Raw genomic sequence first — 14336 nt, 5'->3', positions numbered from 1 at the left:
ACATCGCCTATTCCTTCTCTCCATAGATGCTGCCTCACCCGCTGAGTTTCTCCAGCATTATTGTCTACCTTCGATTTTTCCAGCACCACCAGTTCTTTCTTAAACAAGGGAGTAACGTTGCTATGTTGCGTAACATGTTGAATAATATGGAGTTTTGCTTTGCTGTCTTGCAAACTTAGCATTAGAAATCTTGCTACACGATGATTTCCGAAATGGTAGGCCATTTAGGACTGTGACAAGGAGAAACATTTTCACCCAGAGAGTTGTGAATCTATGGAATTCTCTCCCACAATGGGCATTGGAGGCCAATTCACTGGGTGTTTTCAAGAGAGAGTTAGATGCCCCTGTCCCACTTAGGAAACCTGAATGGAAACCTCTGGAGACTATGCGCCCCACCCAAGGTTTCCGTGCGGTTGCCGGAGGTTGCAGGTGGTTGCCCGGAGGTTGCAGGTAGTGGTTTCCTAAGTGGGACAGTGGCATAAAACCTGAACGGAAACCTCTGGAGACTTTGCGCCCCACCCAAGGTTTCCGTGCAGTTCCCGTAGGTTTTTGTCAGTCTCCCTACCTGCTTCCACTACCTGCAACTCTGGATCCTTTCAAGAGAGAGCTAGATAGGGCTCTTAAAGATAGCGGAGTCAGGGGATATGGGGAGAAGGCAGGAACGTGGTACTGATTGTGGATGATCAGCCATGATCACATTAAATGGCGGTGCTGGCTCGAAGGGCTGAATGGCCTACTCCTGCACCTATTGTCTATTGTCTATTGTAGTCAGGCTCGAACCCGGGTCTCTAGCGTTGTAAGGCAGCAACTCTACCGCTGAGCCACCGTGTCGCCCATGAAGTAAACTAAATAAAGCAAAAACTAAACTCAACCAATAACACAAATGATGACTAATGGAAGTAATATTCCTGAGGGCCAGGTTTCTGTTCAAAATTAGCGTTGGTGCAGGGCACACAAGGAGAAAGGACAATTCTGCAAACCTCTAATGGAAATCGTATTGCCTCCCAGACAGATATGCTGAAGGCATTTTCGATTCACTAACTAAAATTGCATAACTATTTCATATCCCTGAAAGCCATTTTTTTTTCTTTCATCTCCATTTTTGAATGCTTCCCTTTGTTTCCATTTGATCGAGATGAAAAGGGTTTAGAAAAGATGTGCCTTTAAGGTTAGCTCATTTACAACAATGAAGCTCTTTTAAGAATCCGCTCCTTTTCTAACCAGTGGCTTGAGGGTGTCGTCGCCCTGACCTTGAAAAACTAGGCTTTTATGATATTTTATGCTTCATGCCAGCATCATCTGTGCTTTATGGGGTAAAACAGAATAGTTGCAAATCAATATTATTGATTCAGGGGTTTACAGGGAGAACTACTTACGGTGGAGAATTGTGTTAGAGTTATTGGTCATAAAAGCATGGAAACAGGCCATTCAGCCTATTTTTGTCCATGCTGACTGAGTTGCTTAACTAAGCCCAACCTATTGGCGGTGCAGCGGTAGAGTTACTGTCTTACAGCGCCAGAGATGTTGGTTCGATCCCGACTATGGGTGCTGTCTGTACGGAGTTTGTACGTTCTCCCCGTGACCCGAGTGCGTTTTTTCTCCAGGATATCCGGCTTTCCTACCACGCTCCAAAGACGTACAAGTTTGTTGGCTAATTGGTTTGGTTTAATTGTAAATTATTCCCAGTGTGTATAGGATAGTGTTAGTGTGCGGGGATTCCCGGTCAGCGCAGACTCGGTGGGCTGAACAGCCTGTTTCCTGTCATATCTCTAACCCAAACTAAAACTAAACATTCCCCCTCTTTTGACCTATGTCCCTCTCAACCTTTCTTATCCCTGTGCCTGTCCAAATGTTGTTATTGAACCTGCCTCAACAATTTCGTCTGGTAGTTTGTTCCATATACCCACCACCTTCTGTGTGAATTGGTGTTTTTTGTGCAGATGTCATTGTAGAACAAAATACCACTTGCTATTTCCAAGTCATGGAGTCATAGACATACAGTGTGGAAACAGGGTCTTCAACACAACTTGCCCACACCGTCCAACATGTCCCTGCTACACTAGACCCACCGGCCTTTGGTCCATGTCACCTCCATACCTGTCCTATCCATGTACTTGTCTATTTCTTAAATGTTGGAATAGTCCCTGCCTCAACTACCTCCTCTGGCAGCTCGTTCCATACACCCACCACCCTTTGTATGAAAAAGTCACCCCTACAATTCCTATTAAATCTTTTCCCCTTAACCTTAAACTTATGTCCTCTGGTCCTCGATTCATCTACTCTGGGCAAGAGACTCTATGTGGCTACCCGATATATTCCTCTCAAGATTTTGTAGAGTTCAGGAGTAGTTGTATTTTGCTGGGTTAAAATGTTAACATACAGAAGTCAACGGATCACAGAAAGGAGAGAGATAGATGCTGCTTTACAATAAATATATAAAATGCTTGAGTAACTCAGCGGGTCTGACATCATCTCGGGAGAACATGGATCAGTGATGATTTGGGTTTGAACCCTTCTTCAGACTGATGATGCTGATGCTGAAGAAGGGTCGCGATTCAAAGCGTCACCTCGGCACACGTGACCTTAAACTAAACTAAACTAAACTAAACTAAAAACTAAACCTATCTAAAAGCCACTAAAACACCACTATTATATCTGCCTCCACCACCACCCCTAGCAGCATGTTCCAGGCACCCGGCACCAGTTTACAAGAATGATCCCAGGAATGAGTAGGTTAAGGGCTGTCCCACTTACCCGATTTTTTCAGCGACTTGCCGGCACCCGCCATTGTCGCAGCAGGTAGCCAAAATGTTTCAAAATGTTGAAAATCCAGCGGCGACCAGAAAAAGATACGACTCTTTGGGTGACAGGCGTCATCCCGCGAAATGTCACCTGTATGGTCGTGAGTAGTCGCCCAAAGAGTCGCACCTTTTTCTGGTCGCCGCTGGATTTTCAACGTGTTGAGAATTTTCGGCGACCTGCTGCGACTATGACCGGTGCCGGCAAAGTCGCCAAAAAATTGCGTGAGTGGGACAAGCCCTTAAACCTATGATGGCCGTTTGTCGGCACTGGGCCTGTTCTCGCTCGAGTTTATAAGAATGAGGGGGGCCTCATTGAAACATACAGAATAGTGAATGGCTTGGATAGAGTGCATGTGGAGAGGATGTTTCCACTTGTGGGAGAGTCTATGACTAGAGGTCATAGAGGTCATAGACTCAGAGTTAAAGGACGTTCTTTTAGGAAGGAGATGAGGAGAAATGTCTTTAGTCAGAGTGTGGTGAATCTGTGGAATTCTTTGCCACAGAAGGCTGTGGAGGCCAAGTCAGTGGATATTTTTAAGGCATAGATAGTGTCTTGATTAGTACGGGTGTCAGACGTTATGGGGAGAAGGCAGGAGAATGGTTTTAGCAGAGAGAGATAGATCAGCCGTGTTTGAATTTCGGAGTAGACTAGATGGGCCGAATGGCCTAATTCCATTCCTATTCCTTATGATCCTTTGTGTACAGCTTATGACCTGATGACCTTATGACCCTTTGCTTAATGTTTAATGTTTTATGTGTCATTCCTAACTGTCACTGTATGCCATGTTGTCACTTGCGGGTGGAGCACCAAGGCAAATTCCTTGTATGTGAATACTTGGCCAATAAACTGATTCATTCATTCATTCATTCATTCATTCATTCATTCATTCATTCATTCATTCAAAAAAATGTGCCCATCTGCTTTAAATTTTGCCCTTCTTACCTTAAAGCTATGCTCTCTATTTGACACTTCCATCCTAGGAAAAATGTTCTGACTATCTAACCTATCTATCTATGCTTCTTAGAATTGTTTTCACTTATATCAGATCTCCCCTCGACTTCTGCCGCTCCATGGCATTTTGTCCAACCTCTTCTTTTGGCCAATACCCACTAATCTGGGACGACAGATGGCACAATGGGCTAAGTGTTCGGCTGGCGACCGGAAGGTGGCCGGTTCGAATCCCGCTTGGAGTGCATACTGTCGTTGTGTCCTTGGGCAAGACACTTCACCCACCTTTGCCTGTGTGTGAATGTGTGTGAGTGATTGGTGGTGGTCGGAGGGGCCGTAGGCGCAGAATGGCAGCCACGCTTCCGTCAGTCTGCCCCAGGGCAGCTGTGGCTACAGAAGTAGCTTACCACCACCGAGTGTGACTGAGGAGTGAATGAATAATGCGATGTAAAGCGCCTTGAGTATTAGAAAGGCGCTATATAAATCCCATCCATTATTATTATTAATCCAGGCAGTAGTCTGGTTGACCTCTGCTGCACCTTCTCCAAGGCCTCCTCATCCTTCCTATGTGTAGGAAAGAATCTGTAGATTCTGGTTTACACCGAGGATAGGCACAAAAAGCTGGAGTCGGGCAGCATCTCTTGAGAAAAAGAATAAGTGACATTTCGGGTCGAGACCCTTCTTCAGACAGAGAATCAGGAGAAAAAGGGAAACGAGAGATATAGAATGGGATATAGAGAGATGTTGAACAAATAGAGGGTGCAGAGAAGGTTCACCAAACTGATTCCTGGGATGTCAGGACTTTCATATGAGGAAGGACTGGATAGACTCGGCTTGTACTCGCTAGAATTTAGGAGATTGAGGGGGGATCTTATAGAAACTTACAAAATTCTTAAGGGGTTGGACAGGCTAGATGCAGGAAGATTGTTCCCGATGTTGGGGAAGTCCAGGACAAGGTGTCACAGCTTAAGGATAAAGGGGAAATCCTTTAGGACCGAGATGAGAAAAACATTTTTCACACAGAGAGTGGTGAATCTCTGGAACTCTCTGCCACAGAAGGTAGTTGAGGCCACAGTTCATTGGCTATATTTAAGCGGGAGTTAGATGTGGCCCTTGTGGCTAAAGGGATCAAAGGGTATGGAGAGAAGGCAGGTATGGGATACTGAGTTGGATGATCAGCCATGATCATATTGAATGGCGGTGCAGGCTCGAAGGGCCGAACGGCCTACTCCTGCACCTATTTTCTATGTTTCTAAATGAATAAATGATATGCAAAAACGTAATGATGATCAGGGGACGGTCCATTGTGGGCTGTGGGCTATCCCTCCTGTCACGTGGCGGCCTGAACTACACGCATTAGCAGTAGGTCGAAGGCTTATTGTTATGCTGGGATTCCATGACTAAGACAGATTGATGTAAGCCTTTTAAAGAGTACAGCTCCGAAGAAATAGAATTGCTTTCCTGTTGTGTTGATGGGGATTGTTCTTTTTGTAGCACAGAAGTGGAGAATCACTGGAAACCTTGCTTCTTTAATAGCATCTCTCATCAAGCTTGACAACAATTACAATGACGCATTTAGCGCCTTTACCTTGGACTGGCCCTTGAAAGAAGATGATGTGGCTGGATTGTATGTTCATTGAAGGCGTGGTCCTTTTGAGAGCATTAAATATAAAAATAACTTAATTTGCTAGTTTTGAAACGCAGGACTTCTTGTTAAAACCCGCAGAGAAATTCACTTATGAGTTAGAAAATGATGAAAGATCTCAGCTGGTTAACTTTCATACTCACTTCACAGTTTTGTGGTCACTTAAATAATGAAACCTGGGGACATTCATTCTTAAATGGAACATCGTTGCTCGTTTGTGGTGTTGCTGTTTCTCATGATATTTTCTGTGGCTCCAGCAATGGCATTCATGGAAGCAAGGCCCTGTGTCTGGGAGCAAGGAGTGCAGGTTAGAAACATAGAAACATGGAAAATAGGTGCAGGAGTAGGCCATTCGGCCCTTCGAGCCTGTACCGCCATTCAATATGATCATGGCTGATCATCCAAATCAATATCCCATACCTGCCTTCTCTCCATACCCCCTGATCCCTTTAGCCACAAGGTTAGAAGGAATGAGATAGAAACATAGAAACACAGAAAAATAGGTGCAGGAGTAGGCCATTTGGCCCTTCGAGACAGCCATTCAATATGATCATGGCTGATCATCTAAAATCTGTACCTTGTTTCTGCTTTTCCCCCCATATCCTTTGATTCCTTTAGCCCTTAGAGCTAAATTTAACTCTCTCTTGAAAACATCCAGTGAATTGACCTCCATTGCCTTCTGTGGCAGAGAATTCCACAGATTCACAACTCTCTGGGTGAAAATGTTTTTCGTCATCTCAGTCCCCTTATTCTTAAACTGTGTCCCCTGGTTCAGGACTCCCCCAACATCGCGAACAATTTTCCTGCATCTAGCCTGTCCAATCCTTTAAGAATTTTATATGTTTCTATGAAATCGCCTCTCACCCTTCTAAATCCCAGTGAATACAAGCCCAGTCGACCCATTATTTCAACCAGATGAATGCGGAGGGCAAGCTGTTCCCTACGGAGAAGCCAAATGAGAGTGCAAAGGCCAGAATTCACACAGCACTTCCATAGCTCCTTTATCCAAAACAGTCATCTATCCATGTTCACCAGAGATGCTGCCTGACATGCCAAGCCAATCCAGCATTTTATGTAGGCATGCAGGTACAGCAGGCAGTGAAGAAAGCATATGGTATGTTAGCATTCATAGCAAAAAGGATTTGAGTATAAGAGCAGGGAGGTTCTATTGCAGTTGTACAGGGTCTTGGTGAGACCACACCTGGAGTAATGCGTACAGTTTTGGTCTCCTAATCTGAGGAAGGACATTCTTGCCATAGAGGGAGAACAGAGAAGGTTCACCAGACTGATTCCTGGGATGGCAGGACTTTCATTTAAAGAAAGACTGGATAGACTCGGCTTGTACTCGCTAGAATTTAGAAGATTGAGGGGGGATCTTATAGAAACGTACAAAATTCTTAAGGGGTTGGACAGGCTAGATGCAGGAAGATTGTTCCCGATGTTGAGGAAGTCCAGAACAAGGGGTCACAGTTTAAGGATAAGGGGGAAGTCTTTTAGGACCGAGATGAGAAAATCATTTTTTACACAGAGAGTGGTGAATCTGTGGAATTCTCTGCCACAGAAGGTAGTTGAGGCCAGTTCATTGGCTATATTTAAGAGGGAGTAGATGTGGCCCTTGTGGTTAAAGGTATCAAGGGGTATGGAGAGAAGGCAGGTACAGGATACTGAGTTGGATGATCTGCCATGATCATACTGAATGGCAGTGCAGGCTTGAAGGGCCAAATGGCCTACTCCTGCACCTATTTTCTATGTTTCTATGTCCTTTATTTTTGATTGCATAACAGCTCCACCCAACACCGCAAGTAATTGCACAGGATTGTGGACGCAACCCAGACCATCACCAAAACCAACATGCCTTCCATTGACTCCATCTACACCTCAGAGGTACAGAAGTGTGAAACGAACCAGATTCAGTGACAGTTTCTTCCCAGCTGTTGTCAGGCCACTGAACCAACCTACCAACAGGTAGCGAGTGGTCCTGAGCTACTTCATTTAAGATCCTCAGACCACCTTTAATCAGACTTTATTGGACTTTATCTTGCACTAAACGTTATTCCCTTCATCCTGTATCTGTAAACTCTAGGCTGCTCAATTCACCTGCACCTCCTCCAACCTCATCTACTGCATCCGCTGCTCTTGATGTCAGTTGCTCTACATTGGTGAGACCAAGCGTAGGCTTGGCGACCGTTTCGCAAAATAACCAACCTGATCTCCGGGTGGCTCAGCACTTCAACTTCCCCTCCCATTCCGAATCCGACCTTTTTGTCCTGGGCTTCCTCCATGGCCAGAGTGAGGACCACCGTAATTTGGAGGAGCAGTTTGCACCCCAGCGGTATGAACATTGACTTCTTTAATTTCAGGTAGTCCTTACCTTCTCCTCCCCTTCCCAGCTCTCCCTCAGCCCTTTGGCTCTATCTCTTCCTGTCTTTCTCCCACCCCTCCCCCCACGCAGACATCAGTCTGAAGAAGGGTTTCGACCTGAAACGTTGCCTATTTCCTTCGCTCCATAGATGCTGCCTCACCCGCTGAGTTTCTCCAGCATTTTTGTCTACCTTCAATCAATTGTAATCATGTCTAGTCTTTCCGCTGACTGGTTAGCATGCAATAAAAAGCTTTACACTGTACCTCAGTACACCTGACAATAAACGCAATGAACATAACTAAACTAAACTAAAATAAACTAAATTAAACTATCTAACTATATTGTAATGAGGCCCAGATGAGATGATGCGTTGAACTGTATGTGGGAATAGGAATTTGATGATTGCACATCAAAGCTAAATGTGTAATTTAAATTGCAAATACATTTCACTTACAACTTGGTTCTGTGTATTGAAATAGGAATCATGAGAAATGTTGTCGTGTAATGCACCACATGCTACTGTGCATACGTGAATATCTATCTGAGTCGTGTGGCTTCTAACATAGAGACATAGTTAAAGAGTCATAAGATCATAAGTGATAGGAGCAGAATTAGGCCATTCGGCCCATCAAGTTTACTCTGCCATTCAATCATGGCTGATCTGTCTCTCCCTCCGAACCCCATTCTCCTGCCTTCCCCCAATAACCTCTGACACCCGTACTAATCAAGAATCTATCTATCTCGGCTTTAATAATATCCACTGACTTGGCCACCTTAGCTTTGGCTGTGGCAAAGAATTCCACAGATTCACCACCCTCTGATTAAATACATTTCTCCTCGTCTCCTTCCTAAAAGAATGTCCTGTAATTCTAAGGCTCTGACCTCTAGTCCTGGACTCTCCCACTAGTGGAAACATCATCTCCACATCCACTATATCCAAGCCTTTCACTATTCCGTACATTTCGATGAGGTTCACCCCCTGAGTCACACAGCATGGCAACAGGCCTTTCTGCCCAACTGAACTATGCTGACTAAGATACCCCATCAAAGTTAGTCCCATTTGCCTGCAATAGGCATATATCCCTCCAAACCTTTCCCCATGTAATTGTACAAATATCTTTTAATAGTTGTTATTGTACCTGCCTCGACTACTTCCTTTTGGCTTTAGACTTTGGAGTTACAGCGCGGAAATGGACCCATCGGCCCATCGAGTGTATGCCAACTAGCAGTAGCACTATCCTACATACACTAGGGACAATATACAAACATTCACCCGCCAATTAACCTACAAACCTGTACGTCCTTGGAGTGTGGGAGAAAACCAGAGCACCCAGAGAAAACCCACGCGGTCACAGGGAGAACATACAAACTCTGTACCGACAGCACCCGTGGTTGGAATTGAACCCGGATCTCTGGCGTTGTAAGGCAGCAACTCTACTGCCACTGTGCTGCCCCAAGCTCCTCTGGAAGCTCGTTCTATATACCCACCACCCACCTATGTGAAATAATATTCCCTCGGGTAACTATCAAATCTTTCCCCTCTCACCTTAAACCTGTGCCCTCTAGTTCTTAATCCCCCTTCCCTGGATAAAAGACTGAGTGCATTCATCCCATCTATTCCATTCATGATTTCATATATATCTACAAAGGAACCCCTCAGCCTCCTAAGCTCCAAGGAAACGTGCAGCTACAGCACTGAAAGCAAGCAAGCAGGTACAGCAGGCAGTGGAGAAAGCGAATGGCATGTTGGCTTTCATAACAAGAGGAGTTGAGTATAGGAGCAAAGAGGTCCTTGTGCAGTTGTACAGGGCCCTAGTGAGACCACACCTGGAATATTGCCTGCAGTTTTGGTCTTCAAATTTGAGGAAGTACATTCTTGCTATTCAGGGAGTGCTGCGTAGGTTCACGAGAATTCTCGGGATGGCGGGACTGTCATATGTTGAAAGAATGGAGCGACTGGGCTTGTATACTCTGGAATTTAGAAGGAGGAGAGGGTATCTTATTGAAACATATAAGATTATTAAGGGATTGGACACGCTAGAGGCAGGAAACATGTTCCCGATGTTAAGGGAGTCCAGAACCAGGGGACACAGTTCAAGAATAAGGGATTGGCCATTTAGAACGGAGATGACAAAAAACTTTTTCACCCAGAGAGTTGTGAATCTGTGGAATTCTCTGCCTCAGAAGGCAGTGGGGGGCAAGAGAGAGTTAGATAGTGCTCTTAAAGATAGCAGTCAAGGGATATGAGGAGAAGGCAGTAACAGGGTACTGATTGTGGATGATCAGCCATGATCACAGTGAATGGCGGTGCTGGCTCAAAGGGCCTACTCCTGCACCTATTGTTTATTGTCTATTGAGTAAAGAGCTAGCCTGCCCAACATCTTCCTGAAGCTAAGGCCCTTGATGTGTGGCATTGTAAAGGGCCTGTCCCACGAGCATGCGACTCCATGCGGCAAGCGCAACCTAAAGGCCCTGACCCATGAGCATGCGACTCCATGCGGCAAGCGCAACCTAACGTGGTCGCTTGAGGCGTACGGCCTCGCGGGGACGGTATTACTTCGATCGCCGGAGCCGTATGGAGTTGTGCGAAGCTGGTCCCGACATCGCGCGGGGCTCCGAAAAACTGACCGTGTTCAAAAATTACGCGTGGCAACGGCCTGCCGGCCCGCAGCCGCCTCGACGCCGTACGTCACGCGCGAACTTCCCGCGGACTTTGCTCGAACTTCATGTCACGCACTCGACCTCCGCGCGGCCCCCGCTTCTGGTTTGGTCGCGCTTGCCGCATGGAGTCGCATGCTCGTGGGACAGGCCCTTTAGGATGTCAGGGGTTATGGGAATGAGAATGGAGTTGAGTGTGAAACTAGATCAGCCATGATTAAATGGTGACGTAGACAGAATGGGATGAATAGCCTGATTCTGCTCCTTGAACTTATGAACATGAACATCCTTGTAAATCTCATAGAGCTAGCTCATTGGAGACCCTTGGACTATCTTTGATCGGACTTTACTGGCTTTACCTTGCACTAAATGTTGCTCATGTTATTCCCTTTATCATGTTCCTGTGCAGTGTGAATGGCTCGATTGTAATCATGCAGTGTCCTGCCGCTGACTGGTTAGCATGCAGCAAAAGCTTTTCATTATACCTCGGTGCATGTGACAATAAACTAAATGAATACTAAATTTTTTATCCTTCCAGCTTAATGCTCTCTTTGTTATAGCAGACTGACCAAAAACTGAACACAATAATCCTTTGAATAACAGGCTGTGGTAGATTTGGAAAACAAATCCATTGATACGTTGGAACAGGCGAACAAGTTATGGCCATTTAGCTCCTCAAGTCTTTTCCACCATTCATTGAAAGAATGGCTCATCTGTACAACAGATGGCAAAGTAATGGGCCTGAATTTAGCAGGGAAATATCAGCGGTAGAAGTTGTATTCTGTTTTTTCCTCATCCTCCAACACTTCAGGAAAGGAAGCCAAACCTGATGGTAATTCACCACCACTGCTTGGAACCACTGTTAAATGCCCATTACAGTAATTGCCCACTGCTTATTGCCAGTTGCAATAAGTACAGAAGTTCGAAAACGCACACTGTCCAGATTCAGGGACAGTTTCTTCCCAGCTGTTATCAGGCAACAGAACCATCCTCTCACTAGCTAGAGAGCAGTCCAGACCTCCATCTACTTCAGTGGAGACCTTCCAACTATCTTCATAAGTTCAAAAGGTTTCAGAGGTCTTTTATTGTCACATGTGCCAATTGAGGCACAGTGATATGCGAATTGCCATACCGACCGCCATGCGAAAAAAAAGCAACAAGACACACAACTACATAAAAGTTAACATAAACATCCGCCACAGCGGATTCCCCACATTCCCCACTGTGATGGAAGGTACAAAGTCCAATCTTCCTCTTTATTCTCCCGCGGTCGGGGCGATCGAAGGTCCCGCGTCGGGGCGATCGAAACTCCCGCGTCGGGGCGATCGAAACTCCTGCGTCAGTGTGGTCGAAGCTCCCGTGGCTTTTAGCTCCCGAAGTCGGTCTCTGACCAGAGACCGCGAGCTCCGTGATGTTAAGTCCGCAAGCACACCATGGTTGAAACTCCGTGGTCTATCCGGGCTCCTCGTTGTTGAAGACCCCCACATAAAACAAGCTAAAGAACACTAAAAACATACATTTAACACATACTATTAAAACTCATAGAAGGAAGAGACTGTTGGCGAGGCAGCCATTGGTGGCGTTCATGTTATAGAAGCTGAATCAAGTCTACTCTGCTATTCGATCCTTGCTGATCTATCGTCCCCTCTCAATGGCATTCCCCTGCCTTCTTCCCATAACGTCCAAACTCCATACAGATTGCTCCGTACCGCTGCTTTTACTCAGCGGCTGTGGAAAGCATCTTCTCCGGAAATATTACAATCTGGTTTGGTAATTGCTCTGCCCAGGATAAGAAGGCTCTGCAGAGAGTAGTGCGTTCGGCCGAACGCACTATGGGAACTTCACTCGCCCCCCTGCAGGAACTATACATCAGGAGGTGCAACTCCAGAGCCAATAAAATCATGGGAGGTCCCTTCCACCCCTGCAATGGACTGTTCCAGATGCTACGGTCAGGCAAACGCCTCCGGTGCCATGCTGTGAGAACGGGGAGGTTGAGAAGGAGTTTCTTCCCAGTGGTCATTAGGAATGTAAACTCCTATCTCACCAGGGACTAACTTTACTGTTCCACTCTACTTTTTTTTTAAATTGCTGGGGTTTTTTGTTTTTTTTTCCCTTTTTCCTTCCGCCCACAATATTTAATATGTAAAAGAATATGTGATTCTGTTCCATTCTGTTTGTAGTTTGTTTGTTTTTTTGCACAAAGTCCGCGAGCATTGCCACTTTTCATTTCACTGCACATCTCCTATGTGTATGTGACGAATAAACTTGACTTGACGAGATTGCACGCATAGTCAGGATCGAACCAGGTTTCTAGCGCTGTAAAGCAGCAACACTACCGCTGCACCTCTGTGCCACCCCATGTCTTTTAAATGTCTTTTAAGTTCAGAAGTGGCAGTTAGATAAGTACATGGATATGAAGGAGATGGAGGGATATGGATCATGTGTAGGCAGATGAGATCTGTTTACCTTAGCACCATGTTCAATATGGACATTTTCTGGTGAGGAGCCTGTTTCTGTGTTGTGCTGCTCTACGATGCAATAAAACCACTAGCCATATCTCATAATCAGGTAACAGTGAAAAGTTTTTTATTGCGTGTTATCTGATCAAAGAAAAGACTATACATGACTGCAATCAAGCCATCCACAGTGTACGGATAAGGGTAAAAGGTACAACATCTAGTGCCAGATAAAGTCCAATTAAAGATCTCCAGTGAGTAGATGGGAGGTCAGGACTGCTCTCGAGCTGGTTAGAGGATGGGTGACGTTTCGGGTCGCGACCCTTCTTCAGACTGAACAAGGGTCTCGATCGGAAACGTCGCTCATTCCTTCTCTCCGGAGATGCTCCCTGTCCCGCCGAGTTACTCCAGCATTTTGTGTCTATCTTCGATTTAAACCAGCATCTGCAGTTCCTTCCGGCAAACTGGTGAGAGGACGGTTCTGTAGCCTGGTAACAGCTGGGAAGAAACTGTCCCTGAATCTGCAAGTTGTGCATTTTCAAACTTCTGCACCTCTTGCCTGATGGGAGAGGGGAGAAGAGGGAGTGAGACATGTCCCTTGATTATGCCGAGGCAACGTGAAGAGTAGTCGAGGAGATTATTTTCACATGTGCTTCCATTTTGTGTTTTAACTCACAACTGTTTTATTTCTTTGACTCTTCGAAGGTGCTGGTGGATGGTCGCCTTTGGAGTCTAACAAGCACCAGTGGCTGCAGATAGATCTGGGGGAGAGAACGGAGATGACTGCTATTGCCACCCAAGGCCGCTATGGAAGCTCGGACTGGGTGACGCGCTACCTGCTGATGTTCAGTGATACGGGCAGGAACTGGAAGCAGTATCGTCAAGAAGACAGCATTTGGGTAGGAAGCTTGATTAAATAACGTAACTTGTTTAATAAATACCGATCGATTGAAAAGCGATATTGAAAATATCGATCATTGAAAAGCAAATCGAATATCAACGTTAACACTTTTTAATTACAGTGTAGCAGCACCTAATGGTGGGGCTGGGAAGTCAGAACCCTCGTCGTTGGTCGGCACAGTCACGTGACCGCGGTTGTTCGTTCGCGGGCTTTTAGCCGTTTATCAGCGCTCCTCCCATCGACAGGAGCAGTGTTTTGTCAGCTCAACTAGGCACGCGGTTTTCACGAGTTTTAGTTTAGTTTTTCTGGTAAATAAAAACTATTTCACTCAACCTGCCTGGTCTCGCTTCAACAGGCACCTCACATTTTATGCGGGGGGTTTGCATTGTTGAAAAGCTGCACGTAATTCAAAAACTCACAATTACACATTAAACAAGTCAATGGGTGTATTTAAGGCAGTGATGGATAGATTCTTGATTAGTGCGGGTGTCAGGGTTTATGGGGAGAAGGCATGGGAATGGGGTTGGGTGGGAGAGATAGATCAGCCATGATTGAATGGCGGAG

General features: G+C 45.6%; 1 protein-coding gene across 1 annotated transcript in view; it reads left to right on the top strand.

Annotated features, from left to right (window-relative positions):
• LOC116974899 (contactin-associated protein-like 4) overlaps positions 1-13865 on the top strand; it is a 16436-nt gene extending 2571 nt beyond the window's left edge. The window contains exon 3 of the mRNA XM_033023509.1: positions 13577-13865. Within this exon, the coding sequence (XP_032879400.1) occupies positions 13577-13791 (215 nt within the window). The 3' untranslated portion in view covers positions 13792-13865. The remainder of the gene's footprint in view (positions 1-13576) is intronic.
• Positions 13866-14336: the final 471 nt, after the last annotated feature.

Source organism: Amblyraja radiata, chromosome 7, assembly GCF_010909765.2.
Source record: "Amblyraja radiata isolate CabotCenter1 chromosome 7, sAmbRad1.1.pri, whole genome shotgun sequence".
NCBI lineage: Eukaryota > Metazoa > Chordata > Chondrichthyes > Rajiformes > Rajidae > Amblyraja > Amblyraja radiata.
The sequence above is the reverse complement of the archived record's forward strand: the minus strand, read 5'-3'. Positions and strand labels throughout refer to the sequence as shown.